The sequence below is a fragment of the Eufriesea mexicana genome, unplaced genomic scaffold, assembly GCF_001483705.2.
Source record: "Eufriesea mexicana isolate 0111107269 unplaced genomic scaffold, ASM148370v2 scaffold12515, whole genome shotgun sequence".
Lineage (NCBI taxonomy): Eukaryota > Metazoa > Arthropoda > Insecta > Hymenoptera > Apidae > Eufriesea > Eufriesea mexicana.
The window spans coordinates 1642-19116 of record NW_016920072.1 but is presented as its reverse complement, the minus strand read 5'-3'; the positions used below and the strand labels follow the sequence as shown (position 1 = coordinate 19116).

The 17475-nt window shown below is 27.0% G+C and overlaps 7 protein-coding genes across 8 annotated transcripts; 2 read left to right on the top strand and 5 right to left on the bottom strand.

Annotated features, from left to right (window-relative positions):
- Positions 1 to 54: 54 nt before the first annotated feature.
- Afti (aftiphilin) lies at positions 55 to 4166 on the bottom strand. Of its 2 annotated transcripts, XM_017908690.1 has the most exons (9): positions 3983 to 4166; positions 3729 to 3748; positions 3469 to 3585; positions 2177 to 3411; positions 1897 to 2109; positions 1686 to 1832; positions 1283 to 1343; positions 928 to 1056; positions 55 to 783 (listed from the first exon to the last, which is right to left on the bottom strand). In XM_017908690.1, the coding sequence occupies exons 3-9, from the start codon at positions 3569 to 3571 to the stop codon at positions 200 to 202; spliced, it is 2472 nt and encodes an 823-aa protein (XP_017764179.1). In that variant the 5' UTR covers positions 3572 to 3585; positions 3729 to 3748; positions 3983 to 4166; the 3' UTR covers positions 55 to 199. The 2 variants fall into 2 exon arrangements, with proteins under 2 accessions (XP_017764179.1, XP_017764178.1); XM_017908689.1 differs by lacking the exon at positions 3729 to 3748.
- Positions 4167 to 4448: 282 nt separating this feature from the next.
- Positions 4449 to 7684, bottom strand: LOC108553693 (zinc finger protein 678). The gene is made up of 6 exons (XM_017908705.1): positions 7598 to 7684; positions 6893 to 7197; positions 6043 to 6668; positions 5689 to 5982; positions 5056 to 5616; positions 4449 to 4977 (listed from the first exon to the last, which is right to left on the bottom strand). The coding sequence occupies exons 2-6, from the start codon at positions 7160 to 7162 to the stop codon at positions 4542 to 4544; spliced, it is 2187 nt and encodes a 728-aa protein (XP_017764194.1). The 5' UTR covers positions 7163 to 7197; positions 7598 to 7684; the 3' UTR covers positions 4449 to 4541.
- A 394-nt stretch (positions 7685 to 8078) lies between these two features.
- Positions 8079 to 9324, bottom strand: LOC108553672 (spindle and kinetochore-associated protein 1). Its single transcript, XM_017908670.1, has 5 exons — positions 9221 to 9324; positions 9078 to 9166; positions 8873 to 8994; positions 8319 to 8778; positions 8079 to 8239 (listed from the first exon to the last, which is right to left on the bottom strand). Exons 2-5 carry the CDS (start codon positions 9163 to 9165, stop codon positions 8079 to 8081), a joined length of 831 nt encoding a protein of 276 aa, XP_017764159.1. The 5' UTR covers position 9166; positions 9221 to 9324.
- Positions 9325 to 9723: 399 nt separating this feature from the next.
- Positions 9724 to 11604, top strand: bai (transmembrane emp24 domain-containing protein bai). Its single transcript, XM_017908703.1, has 5 exons — positions 9724 to 9910; positions 10115 to 10259; positions 10347 to 10417; positions 11233 to 11359; positions 11483 to 11604. The coding sequence occupies exons 1-5, from the start codon at positions 9740 to 9742 to the stop codon at positions 11602 to 11604; spliced, it is 636 nt and encodes a 211-aa protein (XP_017764192.1). The 5' UTR covers positions 9724 to 9739.
- Positions 11605 to 12113: 509 nt separating this feature from the next.
- On the top strand, positions 12114 to 12704 carry LOC108553701 (uncharacterized). The gene is made up of 2 exons (XM_017908713.1): positions 12114 to 12374; positions 12634 to 12704. Exons 1-2 carry the CDS (start codon positions 12203 to 12205, stop codon positions 12702 to 12704), a joined length of 243 nt encoding a protein of 80 aa, XP_017764202.1. The 5' UTR covers positions 12114 to 12202.
- Positions 12705 to 13944: 1240 nt separating this feature from the next.
- LOC108553692 (mpv17-like protein 2) lies at positions 13945 to 15027 on the bottom strand. The gene is made up of 4 exons (XM_017908704.1): positions 14929 to 15027; positions 14289 to 14731; positions 14069 to 14194; positions 13945 to 13974 (listed from the first exon to the last, which is right to left on the bottom strand). Exons 1-4 carry the CDS (start codon positions 14951 to 14953, stop codon positions 13960 to 13962), a joined length of 609 nt encoding a protein of 202 aa, XP_017764193.1. The 5' UTR covers positions 14954 to 15027; the 3' UTR covers positions 13945 to 13959.
- Positions 15028 to 15476: 449 nt separating this feature from the next.
- Positions 15477 to 16622, bottom strand: RpL37-1 (ribosomal protein L37-1). Its single transcript, XM_017908697.1, has 4 exons — positions 16564 to 16622; positions 15993 to 16128; positions 15708 to 15792; positions 15477 to 15601 (listed from the first exon to the last, which is right to left on the bottom strand). Exons 1-4 carry the CDS (start codon positions 16564 to 16566, stop codon positions 15550 to 15552), a joined length of 276 nt encoding a protein of 91 aa, XP_017764186.1. The 5' UTR covers positions 16567 to 16622; the 3' UTR covers positions 15477 to 15549.
- Between the last annotated feature and the right edge of the window lie 853 nt (positions 16623 to 17475).

The following is a 17475-nucleotide window of genomic DNA, read 5'->3' as shown; positions in this document are numbered from 1 at the left end:
TTTTTTTTTTTTTTTTTTTTTTTTTTTTTTTTTTTAAGAGGAAATAGGGTAGGTTTGAAAGTCGGCCCAAGCGCGGATTTGAAAGGTTAACGGAACGTCTTTTCTCCTTCATTTCTACATCTCGTCAATTTGTCCACGGGACAGAAAGAGATCTACTGAATGTTCTGACCTTTCAAACTCGCGCTCAGACCGACGTTACTCAGCCAGGCATCTTACGACTTATAACACCCATTTCACAGCCGATTTGCTTGTGTTCCCGATCGAGCATTAAAGTTCTAGCGCTGAGAAATGAAAGATCTGGCAAACGATTCAATACCTTTGCTGTTTCTGGCTGGATTGGCATTACCCGACCGAATCTGTCCATTATCACGGGTTCAGATGCAGTTCTCTTATTCACAGATTTTCCACGATAAATGTCTCCCAAAGTCGATTTTTCAGAGGGTAAATACTGCTTATCACTTGACGGAAATTGTTTTTCAACCGATGTAAACTGCCTTTCAGTTGTGTATTGTTTTTCAATTGTTAAAAACTGCTTTTCTATCGGTAGACATTGTTTCTCTATTGAAATACCCTTTTGAATACTCGCGTTCTTCTGTTTATGTCCTGAGTCAAGATCAATTTTTTTCTTCCATTCTGCTGTACGAGGAGCAAATAAAGGTTCGATCATCTTCGAAGACTGTGAACGTTTCTGTGATTTTATAATGTCATTCTTCAGAGAGTCTACCATTTCCACTTTCGATACAGAATTGCATCGTTCCCGATTTACATTTACTTCTGAGATATCTGTTGTTTTGTAAAAGATTTATTTTAAAAGTGATAATTTCAAATGTAGAAGAATTATAACATGAAAAGCACGTAATATAAAATACTAGTATCTCTGTGTTTCTGGTTACAAGACATAGAATAAAAACACAGGCCTAGACTTACAATGGTTAATAGGATTCCTTGCACTACTTGGTCGACAGTAGGATTCAGAGTTGGTGGAGCTCTGGGATGTTAGTAGAGGATCGAAAGGACACAAAAAGTCCAGAGGTAGAAGAGCAGATAACCCACCACCTAGATTACATTATTTATCAAAAAATATTCCCAGCAGTTAGCACACATTATAAAAAACGATTGCAAAAGCAAACAAAGTGAAATAAGCTATAAAATATTTTACAATTCATACATAACTTAATATAGAAGATACTTTTTTAAGAATTTATAAAATACCTAATATTTGTATGACTAAAATAAAATAAAACTAACAAATATAAAGGTACACATTGGCCTAAATACTTACTAGCTTCTAGGGGATTAACAAGCCCAGAACTATTCCAATCAAATTGAGCAGCAGGTACTTCCTAACAGGATTATATTATTATTAATTATAGTCAAACGTAACATGAATTATTCATTATTAGTACAGTAATTTCCAAATAAGTGATTGGGAAACAGATTCGCTTTTAATCACTTAATCAAACTAGGATTACCACCTCGTAATGAAATTTCATATTTACAATAATTTTTATTAAAGGAACTTCAACTATCTTTTGGTAATAATTTTGTAAAGATCTAATTGACAATATAAATGTTCTTAATTTCATTAGCTCATGTATCAGGCATTCGACATTTACATATCATAAAGTCTTAATAGAAAAAATATGTGGTCACTTATCTGGAGACCATAATGTTTCCAAACTTACTTCTGAATTAATTGAAGTTTGAGTTTTATTAGTACTCAATGAAACAACAGGTTGCATATCATTAGTAGCTTTAATTGGTTCCAATGGTGTAAAACCAAGATTTGCAGCAAATCTTGGAACATTTGGATTCCATCTCGGCCCAAATAACTACAAGTACTTTTATTTAACATTCAATAGATTATAACATTATGTACAAAGAAATGATACTCACAATATTGCGAGAATCAATACCAAGGGAATTTAACAACACATTGTTGCTGGAGCTGTTTGCCCACTGATATGTCAAAGCATTCGTTTCCTCCACATTTTTTATGCTTTTCCACACTTTATCTGCCTGATTTATTAACGATGATATCTCAATTTCACATTGTTCTGTATCCATTGAAAACATTGTAGTTATTATATCCTCTATCTTGTTTGCAGCCTAAAGAAAATTTATATAACTTTCTGATACTTGATTCAAGAAAATAAATCAATTGAAAGAAACTCACACTTTTATTTTCTATGTGACAAATTGATTCTTTCAGACTAATTTCTGATTGCTCTACTACAGGTTGTTCAAATACTGGCTCAAAATCATTGAAGTCTCCAAAATCATCATCCTTGTCCTTCTTATCAGGTACATTTGTTTGATCCAGTTTTTCAAATTTTGTATGTTCTGAGAAATTGGTAAAATCACCAAAATCATCATCTTGAGTTATTAGTTCTTTTACTTTTTCATTTGTTTCAATTGAATAATTAGAAAACTCTGTTTGAAGTGTAATAGTGGAAGTTTCCAACATAGAGTCATATTTAATATCATCAAATTTGGAACACTTGGAAATATTTGGCAGTGGTGTAGAAGGTAAAAAATTATCCTCAATTTTACCATCTTCATTTTCAGAAAATTGAAGATCTTTAACAATTTCATTCTTCACTTGATCTTTTAAAGAAAACTCATCCTTTGAATCATCAATGTTCAATTTTTCTTTAATAAGGCTACAAAACTCTGAATGTCCAACATTTGCAATTTCAAGTGCAAAGATAGCTTTTTTATTAGATACACTTAGATTTTCTATGCACTTATCATCTAATTTTGGTTTTTCAATATTTTCCAAATCCAAACTTGAATCTTTTATATTTTCTATGTTAATATCTTTGTTTAAACTGTTTACATTATTTAAGGTAACTTCAGACTCTTGAAATTTAACGTAATCTGTTTCCGAAATATTTGTAGATATGTTGTTGTTAGAAACCCAATTTTGTTGGGTCTTAAATTGTTCATAATCATAGAAGTCATTGTCTATTGTTTGTATGGTATCAGGAGCAACAGTCGGATCCCCTAAATCTAAACTTAAAGGCTCTATATCTTCTAAATGATTTAAAGAGGTTTCATGTTCGCTTTCTCCAAAGTTACTGTCTTCATTGACTAAATTAACTTTGCTAGAAGCTCCTCTCTCTGTAATAATTTCTTTATTGTTCACATTTTCCAAGTTTATTTTATTATCATTTCCTATTACTTCATTGAAATTCTCAACTTCTGTCTTAAGTTTAATATCATTTACAGTATCATTTATTTTTTCAAGTATTAAAAAATCATCTGTAATTGCTGGTTTTGGAACAATTATTTGAGAATTTTCCAAAGTTTCTAAAACACTGTTTACTTTTGGTGAAGTATTTTGAGATATTAAAGGTGTCTGAATTGGTGTTACAAGTTTATGTGGTGAATCTGATGATACAGACAATCCTAGAATATAAGTATTGATATTACAGAAAAATACCTTACAAAGAATGTTGTAATTACCATCTATGCCTCCAGTTGTAAAATCTCCAAACTCATCTTCCTCAGAATCTCCAAAATTATCTAAAGGAGGAGGTGTAGAACTAACTAATGGAGGGAACGCCATTCTTCATTAGAGTTCTGAAAACGTTATATTTTTTTCTTCACACATTATATAAACTTTTCATAATTTACATAAAATAGTTGTTAATCACAATCACAATTAAATGAAATTCAGTGTCCTTTGCTTTATTGCTGTTTTTTGAAATAAAAAAGTTACTTACATTATTTTCTACAACTTCTTCTGAAGCATGAAAAACATTTTTAGAAAAGATGAAAATAGTTTTTATACATATGTCAAATTTAATTAGGTTAGGTACGTGTCATTGATAATAAATGAAAATACTAAATAAAATATTTTAAAGCATCAATTAAATTTAATTGATCATTATATATTGTTTTATTATGATATTAAAATCAGGAACGATATCATTAAATACATAAATCGAAATTGAAGAATGATCAAATATTAACTTACAAAAAACTTGTTAGGTACGTGGAGCACCTTACGAAAGGATTTTATCTGTATTTCGTCATCATTTCAATTTTATTGAAATCAAAGCTCAAACGTATGCAATTTTTATCAATAACGATTGCAATTTGTTAAAACTATAAAATTCAGTAGTACGAATCACGAGATATCACTCGTATCACCTGTTCTGTACGTGTTGCATCTGCGCACCTGTTCAGATTTATTATCGCGCCTATTTTTAAAGAAGTACAAATATAATATTAATTTAAAACATTTTATATTATCAATATGCAATAACTTCTTTCTGTATATGTATATTTTGTTTTATCTGTTTAATATCTATCTAACCTTAAAAGAAAACCAACTCTGAAACTTAACTAATATGGATCACTTAATTTAAAACTAAAATTCGTAATAAGAAACATTTATTACAGTAGTATGTAAACTTTATTTACATTTTATTAAGGGCAACATAATATTTATGAAAACTATCAATTATAACAAAGGATTCCAATGAAATATTTAAATGTTTATATGACGTATTCAACAATTGTTTTAGCTTAACCTATTTTGTATCTTGTTTGGCAATATGTTGCGTTCGCCTATGCTTTCTCATATCTCCTTTTTGCCTGAAACATCTTCCACACACATCACAGGCATGTGGTTTTTCACCAGTGTGAATTTTGATATGATTGTTTAAAGCTTCTGTTCTGGTAAATGCTTTCTCACAATAATTGCACTTGTATCTACGATCTCCCCTATGTATTAATCTATGTTGATAAAAGACAGAACCAGTTAAGAAAGCTTTATTGCATACATCACATTTGAATGGTCGTTCTCTTGTATGTTTCTTTCTAGTATGATCTGCTAAATCTGGCTTTATTGTGAATCTCTGGTCACAATATTCACAGGCATAAGGTTTTACTCCCATGTGAAATCTTTTATGGGTCCACATGTGACTAGATTGAGTATAACTTTTACCACAAATATTACAAACATACCTATATAAAAATAAAATAATTTATGTAACTTGCAGAACTTTAATATAACCTAGAAAAAGAAAATAGAACTATATGTACGGTCGTAGTCCACTGTGTCTTCTTTTATGTGCATTCAGAGAATTTGCAGTTGGCAACAAATTACCACATATATCACATGGAAATTTAGAACATCTATATTTTCCATGTTCTTGAAAATCTTCAATACCAGCAAAGATACTTCCACAAAGTTCACAAATGAATTTCTCTTTGTTTTTTTCTGATTTTCTAGGCACTGGTTGATGCCTTTTTTGTTTATGCTTATAAAGCAAAGATAGTTCTTTAACATCTCTGTCACATATTTCACACAAAAATACTACTAACACTTTGAATATTCTTGGATGTTCTTTCCAGTGAAGAACAGCTTCAGCAAAAGATTTGAATGTAGAATTACAATGATTGCAAGAGTATGGTGTTTCAATAACATGTGATTCTCTGTGACTCTTTAAATGATCCATATCTGCAAAGTGGCTGCTACAGAATTCACAATGATATAGCTTCAATACTTGCAGCTCTTCTATAAGATTAATTTTCTCCTCATGCTTTTTACAATGTTCATCCACAGATTCACCATTTTCAAAGACTTCACCACAACGAATACACCTTTAGTCACAAGAAACAACTTTCATATTACAAAATATGGCAGAAAATAATGATATAAGAAGAATATACTACCTCCAAATAGTTTGACTATTTTCAAAAATGATGCTGTGCCCAGCCACATGTTTATTTAGTCTAGACTTCTGTGTGAAACTTTTTGAACATTCTGGACATTTATATGGCTTTTCCGGAAGATGAGTTACCACATGACGTTTTAAAGTATAACCATCACAAAATCCCTTGGAACACACTTCACATACATGAGGTCTTGTTTTTCCATCCATGCAAATATGTTTTCTTAATCCTTCTTGATTTTCAAATAATTTTCCACACTGTAAACAGGATACTCTGCCATCTTTACAATGATATCTATAAATAAAAGAAATTTGAGTATCTTAGGTTCTCCACAATTTTTTCTATAGGTAATACCTTTTGTAATGATAAAATAATTTTATTTCTTTCCCAAACGTAATTTTGCAAATTTCACAATACAATGCTTTTGCATCTTTATGAAAATGTTGATGAAACTGCAGTCGTTCTTCAAATGTAAAAGTTGCAAAGCAGATATCACACTTATAAGGCTTAGAAGTACATTGCAAATTAGGTTTACATTTATGCTCATCTAAAGTTTCTTTTGTATGATATAAATTCATACAAGCCCCACATTTAAAATATTTCTGCTTGATGCCCAAACAGAATAATGTTATAGATTCATTTTCTGATTCTTTATTAATTTTAATTTCATTAGGAATTTGTTCTTCATCGCTACTTTCAAGAACAATATCACTATCGTACAATTCAACATCTTTTTTGATCTGTTTATCCTCTTCATAAACTCTCATTCGTCCTTCAATGCATAATGGGCAAGAATCAATATTTTCCTGACAATTTTCTTCGAAATCATTGTTGGTATTATTAAAAGAATGTTTCTCCTTTAAAATTTCAAGTAGAGTTTCTTCTGCTTTGATACATTGAATATCAAATTCATTGCACCAAGTAATCTTTTCAACACAAGTTGGACAAAGTTGTTTTGGAAGAGGATCTGTTTTTTTTACCTATGAAAAATTGGTGTTTAGTACTTGTGTTTAATAATTCAATTATACACATGACAATATACATGAAAAAAAGAAAAAATTTAGTTTTATGTATGATGGAATATTAATGTCATCAAAATATCTTTTGTAATAATTCAATTCTTTGATTTATTTATAACAAGTTTACATAAAATTTACGTAATTTATATAAAAAGAAAAAATAAGGAAATTTAACGAATAATTACCTTAATACTTAAACACGTGTTTATCTTATGTAAAAGTCTCAAAGATTCACCGAATTCGGAATAAATGTAAATGGGATGTAGAGTTTCTCCCGCGCATAAACGACACAGAGATTTTAATCGATTTTGTTTATCCGGGTTTGGTGTTAATTCTAAAATTTCGTTAGGTGAAAGTGGTTCCTCCTGGGACCAAATAATAGATCCTCCGAATTCATCAAGATCATCCTCATGCTCGCTTAATGTGCTTATCGACTCAGTTTTTCCACTGTTCATGTTTTAAATCTAATTCTATGACGACTACTTCTTATCTAGAATTTAGCAATAATAAGTACATTCTTCTTTTAAAGGAAAAGTATCAGAAATATAAAACTAAACAATTAATTTTTATTTAAACGATTGTTTAAAGTAAAAATTTATTATCGTTCACTATTTTTTTTAATTCTCTATTTACCACTTAAAAAATTATTTTTATATATTAATCATATTTTTTTTAATTTTTTAATCATTAAGTACGATATTTTAAATGCATTTTTACTGTTAAACTATTGTATTAATGTATAATTCTCTAGTTCAAATAAATTATTGTTAATTGTGATTATTATTATGCAATAAGGTTACTGTTAAATAATTAGAAAAAAGATGATAGTTTTGGTTTGTCTTATCCTTGCAAGTGAAGCGTACGATCGAAAGTATTTCAGAGCAGATTACCTCGTTCCTTGGAAATGAAAAGGGAAAAATTCTTTCATGGCAAACTAAACTTCAATCTTTATATCGTCGAAACAATTCAACAAGAACCCTAATCTCTACAAGCTGAGTGTTTCTGGTAAATACGCTGTCACGACGACCGAAACAAAAACGAATCTGAAAACTTTCTTAATTTAACAAATGTTAAAAAATTATACATATTTTCATGAGCTCAAATATAAAATTTTAAAACATCAATTGAATTGTTGTAACTGAATTGAATTGAATACAATATTTAGTTTTGAAAAATAAAATAATTACAAGAAGTAAGATAATGAAAATATATTTTACAATAGTACTGATTATATAAAAATATTATTTACAAATTAGTATAAAATTTTAAAAAATAATTCCTTATTGCTAAATTATATCTTTACTTCTCCTGCATAAACAGCAGAACATATGTTAAACATAATATCTTGGTTTATTACTAGAGTTTACGCAATTATTTTTTTGTTAATATCACATATCTTAAATCATCTTTTATCCTGTGTTCTCTCAATCTTTTGCAGTGTCGTAAAACTGATATTAAATTTAATTTGACCTTATTTAATTTAGATTTCACTTGTTTCTCATAATCTTCACTAGTGAAAAAATACATATATTCTGAAATATAATTTTTATCTTTATTAAAAAGATAAATATTTTAATTACATGAAACTCTTTAATTACTTGATAAACTTACCAGAATCATTACAAATATCTAATTCCTGTTTTTTGTAGTGTAAATAAAGGTTCAAATCACCTTGCTTTCTAGCATGAGCTTTTCCCAGTGACAAAAATGTATATTTTACTTTTAATACTTGATTAATGGTATCTATAAAATTATTCATAGTTTCTAAAGATTGTCTTCCAATAATGTATTTTGGAACTTTACTAAATTCATTTTCACTTATCAAAGGTATCATAGGACAAGGTTCAGGCTCATTAAACAATATTTTTTTACAGTCCTTCATTGGAGTCTCTTGTTTTTCTGCATTAGTATTTATTATTGTAGTTGTCTGCCGTATGAGTTTCTTTTCAGACATAATAGATAATGGTAAAGAATTCTCAGTCTTATGATCATCATTAATTAACTGAGATGGTATATTCTTTTCCATATGAACAATTCTTTTGTTCAAAACTTCAATAAGTTTTAACAATTCCTAGATATTTAAATTTCTAATTAGGACTTATTAATAAAGAATTAAGTGTGATAGATAACAAATAAAAAGTGTTTAATACGATGAAGAAACATACTCTACATTGATTATTGTGCATCCTCATTTTGTCTAATTTTTGTCTTATATCTTCAATACCATTACACAATTGTAAAATTGCAATATGCATTTTAAGAAATTCTTCTTTTATTGCATCTTTACCTAAACATGAAATAAATTATACATTTTCTGATAAAATATTATCATTTTGAAAAAATATTACAAAAATAAAAATTTAATTTTACTTTTAATAAATATCGTCGCAGTTTCAAGATCACGTAATTTTTCACACTGTTTTTCCAAAATTTCTTCCAGCGAATAAGAAGTTGTCATTCTAAAATAATAAATTATTAAAGCAACATGATAAAATTTATAATTATCATCTTACATTTAACCCTTTGCACTCTACGAATTTTCTTATTCAATCGATCAGCGATTCCAATACACTTTTATAAATTTCGTTTCGAAAAAAGGAAATTAAAAATATCTGTGAATTTGTTTATATAGTACTCTTGCTTGCTTCCAACTGTTTGTAAATGATGTGCTAATCGGTTTATACACTAAAAGCCGTGTTTAAAGAAAAATGTACATATTACCTTAATGTGTTGATAAATATAAAGTAATTTTACTTAATCAAATTAATATATTTAGACAATATTACTATAAATTATTTAAAATATTACGTTTTTAAATCATAAATTAAAACTATATATAGTCAATGTAATTTTATTTTCAATAATTTTATATTATGTTATGTCTTCCTTATTTTCTATCATGTCACATGATCTACCTGAAATGGCTGCCAACTCATCAATGTGTTAATGCTTATTGTTAACGACAAACATTATTAAGAGTATTTTTAACCAAAATTAGTTAATATATGAAATTTTATGAAATATTTTGTAAAATGCGAAGCATAATATTAATTTTTGTGACGTTATTCACGTATGTACATGGTATAAGATTTTATCTTGAACCGAACTCAGTGAAATGTTTGAAAGAAGAAATTCAAGCAAATGTTTTAGTTGCTGGAGAATACGAAGTTTCTGTAACACCAGCTGTTAAAACTGAATACATTGTAAGTTACTTTAATCTTTTATAACAGTTATTATAACTTGTCGAAATTAGATATGTTAGGTTATTTTCTTTCATTACTTTTTATATGATTAATTTTGTATTATTTTTTAGCTTTTTTGACAAGTTTTGTTAAAGAATTATAACAAGAATTATTAATATAAACATGTAAGTGTAGACAATTTAATAATAATTTGTAATTTTATAGGTGAAGGATTCAAAAGGTGATATACTTTCAAAAAAAGAGGATATTCCTCATGGTAAAATGTCGAAATTCTCGTTTGTCACAGAGATTTATGATACATTTGAAATATGCTTTATGGCACATGCTATACAACCGTCTTTTTCAGGGAGTACGTACAAAAATTCATAATTATATGTATTTATTATTTGATAAAAATTCTTAACATTTTTTAATTCAATTTCAAAATATATTTTAGATATGAAACAGGTTAAACAGGAAATTTATTTAATTACAAAGCGTGGAATTGAAGCAAAAAATTATGAAGGAGTAAGTTCTTTGAACAATTTTATTGTCCAAATATTTCTAATTTTATTAACAAATTTTATTCTTATGTTAGTTTTTGTAGCAATTCTGTAATTTTCATTTAAAGAATTGATTAAACTTTACCTCTAAGGAACTTTCCTTAGGGAGGGAGGACGAGAGGTGTTTCTATTTCAAAGTATTCATCAAACAGAGTTAGGAACCTACTTATTCAAAAATTTTATTTATAAAAGATGATAAAATTTTTACATAAACTGTATTATTTGTTATATTATCTGATTTGTGTCCAGTGATAGGTTATGATCCTACTATTCTACTGAGTAAATTTATATTTTAATGATTAGAGTTAGGGTTAAATTAGTTTTATTTTGAGTAGGATATGTCCTAATGGACTCAAAGTAGATGGCATAAGGAGTAGTATAGTTTACAGTTAGAAAGTATGTCAAAATTTTGCATTCTATATATAGCAACTTTTGAATAGGTAGGTTCCTAATATTAAAAGTATCATTCCTATACTCCATTTGAGTACCTTCAGTAAAAAAAACCTAACAATAAGAGAAGGTTTTACTGAGATAAAGTTTACTCAAAAAATTTGTTTTATTATTGACAGAATATATATTAAATATTTAATAAGAATTGTCAATAGCAGTTGGTAGAAATGTAATTTTGCTTTCAATGGAGTTTGAATATAGACTTGTTTTTCCCAAATGCCACTTATATTTAAATTAAATTGTGTTTGAATGAGTTTAATTAATCTTAAATTGGAAGTTTAAAAAATTTCAACAGCAATGTGATGGATTAATTCATTATTTTTATTTAAGGTTGCAGAAGTATCAAAACTTAAACCTTCTGAAGTTGAATTAAAACGTCTTGAAGACTTATCCACAAGTATTGTTCAAGATTTTGCTCGCATGAGAAAGAGTGAAGAAGAAATGAGAGATACAAATGGTAATGTAAAATAAGACTCAAATATTAGTTATAAAACTTTTGGCATTTAAAAAACATTTTTTTTATAAAAATGAGATATAATAAATTTTATTAAATACGTGATTAATTTTTTTTAATTTTCAGAAGCAACAAATACTCGGGTATTGTACTTTAGTATATTTTCAATATGCTGGCTAGTGATACTCTCAAATTGGCAAGTTCTTTACTTACGACGGTTTTTCAAAGCAAAGAAACTCATTGAATAATTAACAAGAAATAATAGAATTTACCAAAATTCTTATAGTTTTATACTTTATAAAAATTTATTTATACTTCTTTTTACAGTAAGTAATTAAAAATTAATATTGAAATTGTGAGAAAATTAATTGATTTCAGTTTTGTATATTCAAATTTGAATAAAAAATAAATATGGTTACAATTGAATAATTATGCAAGTACGTAATTTATTAAGTGTTTCTTTTGTGTCCTATTTAATATACAACAAACAATTAGGAAAACATAATCCTTTTCCTAGAAAAATGGATTAAAATTCATTTAATTGCTATACAGCTACGAAAATTTATTCAATTTAAATATGTAATAAGTATAATTAAATTATATTTTATTTATCAAGTTGCAATATAAATTAAATATTTTAATTCAATGCAGTCATTTTTCAGTTGTAATGTTTTAATTTAAAAATTTGAACTTGAGTTCGAGTTCGATTGATCTCGATTTATTATGAGTGTAGATGGCAGTTTTAACATAACCTACGTAAAATCGTCATAAACGTATTCTTTGCAGAAAGTTTCATCGTGTACCTATATTATAAAAATATCTTGTCATATAATCTTAAAGTGTACAATGCAGGAAGTGTCTCCAGTGAAAAATATGATTAACAATCGAGATCGCGACTGTTTAGGCTGTAGAATTTTCAATGGTTGCGGTCTTATTGGTTCGGGATTATATGTAGCGTATCAATCAAAAAAGACACAGAAAAATGTTGGAAAAACTATAATGTATTCAATTGGAAGCGGTAATTCTGCTTTTTGTATCCACCTTTTTTACATAAATTTTTTGAATTACGATTATCCTGTTTCAATATACTGATATAATAGAGTATTGGTTTATTAAAAGTGTTTTAATCATTATATCAATAAAAAATAATATTAATTATTATTTCTAGAATTTTGATAAAATATTTTCAATTAGTACTTAAATTTCTAGTAAAATATGTATTTAGAAATCTATTAGTACTAAATGTAATTTACTAATTTTTAAAAAAATTTTTACAGCTTTAATATTCCTTGGTACGGCTCGAATTTTGGATCTACCTCCATTTCGCAAACAATTTAACCATGGATAATTATAAATGAATATTTATCCAACTTCTATTACTTGTAAATGTTTTGATACTTTTTTGTTATTTACTTTGATATTTTTAACTATAACTGTAAAATATAAAAACCTTGACTGGTCTAACAGTCTAAGATATTTATTAATTACATACAATTGTTTGATAATGATCGAATCTGGTTTTGAATTTACTTTTGCATCAAAATAAATATGAATTTTAAATTCATTGTAAAGTATACAATAATAACCTGTTTATAAGTTGATAAAAAACAATAGATATAGTGGATTCTCAGTGCAGTTTTCATCATGAAGGATTATTTTTGTAATTTATTGAGCTGTTATTATAATCAGTTATATCTTCACTGAAGATTCGTATCAGAATTGACACAATTCAATAATTTCATGAATAAGGAAACTTTATACTTTAATTTTTTAGTATTATTTAGTTTATGTGATCAGCAAAAAATTTAGATTCAATTAAAGTAAATACAAGTTTAAAATGTGCAAAGCAAATTAAAATATTTGTTTATTATTTCAGAAAAATTCATCAATTTTTATTTTAAAGTTATAATTTTGGAAAATATATTGATATCTATCTGCCAATCTTGTTTATTGTTAGCTTGGTTTATTGTTTATATTTACACACCAACAATCGCTATTTGCTCGCTGGCGACTGACGGCTTAGAAGACTGTAATCCCGTTGTCGCCAAATGACAAACAGAAACTGTCACTTTCATAAATATGTTGCATTCAATGGACTGTTATTACGGGCGATAAGGGAATGGAATAAAAATTCCAACAAGCTGCATCAGACAGTTTCACATTGATAAATATTGTTCGGATTTAAGGGATCGAAAATTTCGAAACTTTAGGCGCCACATAAATCTCAATAATAAAATAAGTGCATTGGAATGTACTTAATGTTTGTAAACTTGTTTAAGTTTCATCGTTATCAACAGTCGATAAATACGAGCACATGCTTAAGATTATCATCTAATTCCAACTAATATTTGATAGCAAGATTTTAAAATGATAAATGGTTGCTTTTTTGTACAAAAACAAAGGTTTTTTTTATTTTTGAATGATAATATCTTTTTAGTAGAGTATTGTACATTTCATAGTATATATTATTCGACGATATTAAATATTTTCAGAAATGTATATTAAAAATTATGAATGATCAGCTAAAAAAAACTATTAATAAATTTATACTATTTATTATAAAATTTATACTATTAGTAAATTAATTTTGCGATTTTTTATCATTAATACTGCGCGTCCTACAACATAAAAGATAGTAAATTTAATATGTTACATTTTATTCTGAAAGTAACCAGAAACTTTAAGAAAAAATTAAAATAGACTAGAACTTACATATTTTATATATGATAGAAAGATGTCATAGATCATTGTCATAAAATTTGTATACAGTACCCTATAACGAAAGGGTATGAAGAAGAAGTTCACACATTGTGTCGGAGGCCAAAAGCAACAATCAACCTGAATACAAATAGAATAAAAGGAAAATTACAGTGATACAGCTAAATACATCAATAGGAAGTACAATAATAGTTCGTAGAAATGAAATATATACCTTCCATGTGTCATACAATTTCATTTTTATTTCTTCGTAGATTTCCTTTTCGTTATGGTGTTCTAAAATACCAAGACCAACAAAAAATATTCCTAGACATACTGGACTTGCGATAGTTTGATCTAAACAAGTTTTTTTAACAACAGATATTGCATTTCTTCCGGGGAATACCCTGTCCAAAATCATGTAGAACCAATGATGGAAAGGCCCTTGAAGTAGACCCACAATCATCATATTTTTAGTTCGTACATAATCGTGCATGTAAATATCGGGAACATTTAAAGAATGAAATTTCTGTTCTGTGTCCAGGGATGCTGCTATCACATAACTTCCACTAGATAAACATTTATGCTTTTTCAAATATTCATTGCGTTGCTGAATAATATCAGCAGCTGCCATCATTAATCCGCAGCTTACAGTGTTCGTGACTAAAAGATACTTGCCTACAATTTTTTTTTTAATTTTATCATTTCAATTTTATTACTTAGATTAAAAATTTTTAATTTTATAAAAAAAATAAAAAGTTTTTATTTTATTATGTAGATTCCAAATCGATTTAAATTTTATTAATATTAATCTTAAATTTTTTACATCAATATAACAAATTTTAAATATAATACATAGAATATTCATAACTTACCGAACAATTTTCTCCAAAGAGTCATTTGCGTACTGAACGTGAAATCTATTAAGTAATTTTCTTATTAATAAATTATAAGTACTGAAATATTTGTTTTATCTCAGAAATTTTATATTCTGTACTTTATTCAAAATATCAATTTATTTCAATTTTTACTCGTATTTGTTTGCACTATCAGATGATTATAGAATTTTTGATATTTTTATATTTGTGAAGTTGAGCATGATCCGATCACATACTGTTACTACCAACTAAATAGCAAATTTAGATTTTAAAAACAGATATAAGATATCATTTTGCAACATAAATCTACGCGTTACTGAATAGAAATTTGCGAAACAGTGGTTATTATAAGATGGAATGTAATCGAAAGTTCCGCCGCGTTTGCGCAGTAAATACTCAACCCCACCAATCGGTATATTCTACTTTTTTGAATATTATTTTCTTGATTTGTAAAAATATAAATATGAGAATATTTGCGAAAATTCAATTTGAGGGTATTTTTAACTTCACAAAATTCAATTAAAATAAACGACATACAAATAAACTTTTGGACTTTTTCAATTATTTATTAGAAGTCAAATAGTTCATTGATGTATAACAAAGCAATAAGAGTTATGATTATTTAACTTGTTCTGATTTAGGTTTTGGCAAACCTTCCCTAAATCCATTTCTGGAAAAAGAAAAATTATAAAAGATTACAATTTTATTTTTTAATACACAATCAATGTTTCATTTAGTTCATTCGTTATTTAATTTTTATTTACACTTAAACTTACTTGAATTTACGACGAACAATCTTTAAATAACGCATACGACCAGTTCCTGTAGTCTTCCTCCTCTTTGCTTTTACAGACCAATTATCTGAAATTTGTAAAATATAATTGCCTTTCTTTAGAGTTATCACTAATGCTTTCTAAATATAATTGTATCTCATATTAAATTCACATTAAATTCAAAAACAAATTATAGTTTTATTAGAACTTCTTTATTTGTATATTCATCAATAAAAATTTGTTTAAAATCGATTGCTTACAACTGTTTACTAAGAGAGTTAAACTCACATGATCGCATTTTTTTCTTAGGATATCCACACTGAGCACATTGTGACTTTTGAATGTGGTATGAGCTACAACCACATCGTCTACACAATGTATGAGTTTTATTTCGTCGCTTACCAAAACTTGATGTACCCTTTGTCTACAAATATTCATAGAATTATTAATTATAATACCATTAAATTTACAGAAATTATTTCATGTTTTAAAACTCTAGTTTTATTAACATTTAGAAAATAACATAACCTTAACCATTATTAAAATTACATTTATTTAAAAAATTTATGTATCCATTATAATTTGAGAGTATTTTTATATAAAATAATGAAATATTTCCACAAATATAGTTTTTAAATTGAAAAACTAGTTTAAAATCTGATGTCAATATCAAATCTTTAACACATAACCTCAGTTATGATTTGATATTAATATATTTATTTCAAATATTTATGTCAGAACTATAATATTTAAATATTTTCAGATGCAATAGAAAAATACTTCAAATGGCTTTTAAGTAAATAATTTCTACGATCACATTATAATATTTAGATTTTAAAAGCTATAATTACACACTTACCATTTTGTACGACGGAACAGCATTAAAGAGAAGGTTAGTCGCGTCTCAAAACCGTTCGTACAAGTATTGATGAAAACAGTGGTTCTCATCATGATATTAATATTTTTGCACTTACAAGGTGAGTGCAAATCCTTCGGGTCACCGCTTTAGTTGAAACTTTGCAGATTTGTAGATATCGTTATGCAGTTTAAAAAAATATATTATTATAGTTTTTAAAATATTTACGATTGAAGTTTTATTACTACCACATTAAGTATTTATTTTCGATAGATTTGACACAAGGTCGTGGTCTAACGGTGACAGGCGAGAATTCCTATGATTGAGGACCGGGGTTCGATTCCCAGTAATAGTTTTAGGTAGTTTTTCAATCTATTTTTTATTTTACATTCATTTTCCGCGTAATATTTAATTTTTGCCAAAAATAGAGAGGAAATAAAGATATATTGGTATACCATGGATATATCATGGAAATTCATCGTATGGAAGTGCAAATGCAGTTATAATTTATAAAAAATGTATAAATTATGAAATTTATCATGAATCACAAATTGAAATTATTATTAACAAATTGCATGAAGCATAAAAATATTTCACATAAATGCATCACGGAAATTTATATTCTAAAAGGATAAATAAAATTTATAAATTATAATACTTATCGTTAGTAACAAATTAATAATGTTAATAATAAATTGTTCAGAACGTAAATTTATAATATAAATGAAAAAATTAAGGAATTACAGGTTATTACTTGAACTTGGAACGAATTTGGGTCAAAATGTAACTATAATTTGCAAAAAGTTTATAAATTATTACACTGATTGTTTATAACAAATTAATATTGTTAATAACAAATTGTTTGCAATGTATATTTATCGTAAATATAAAAAAATTAATAAACTATTGGCTATT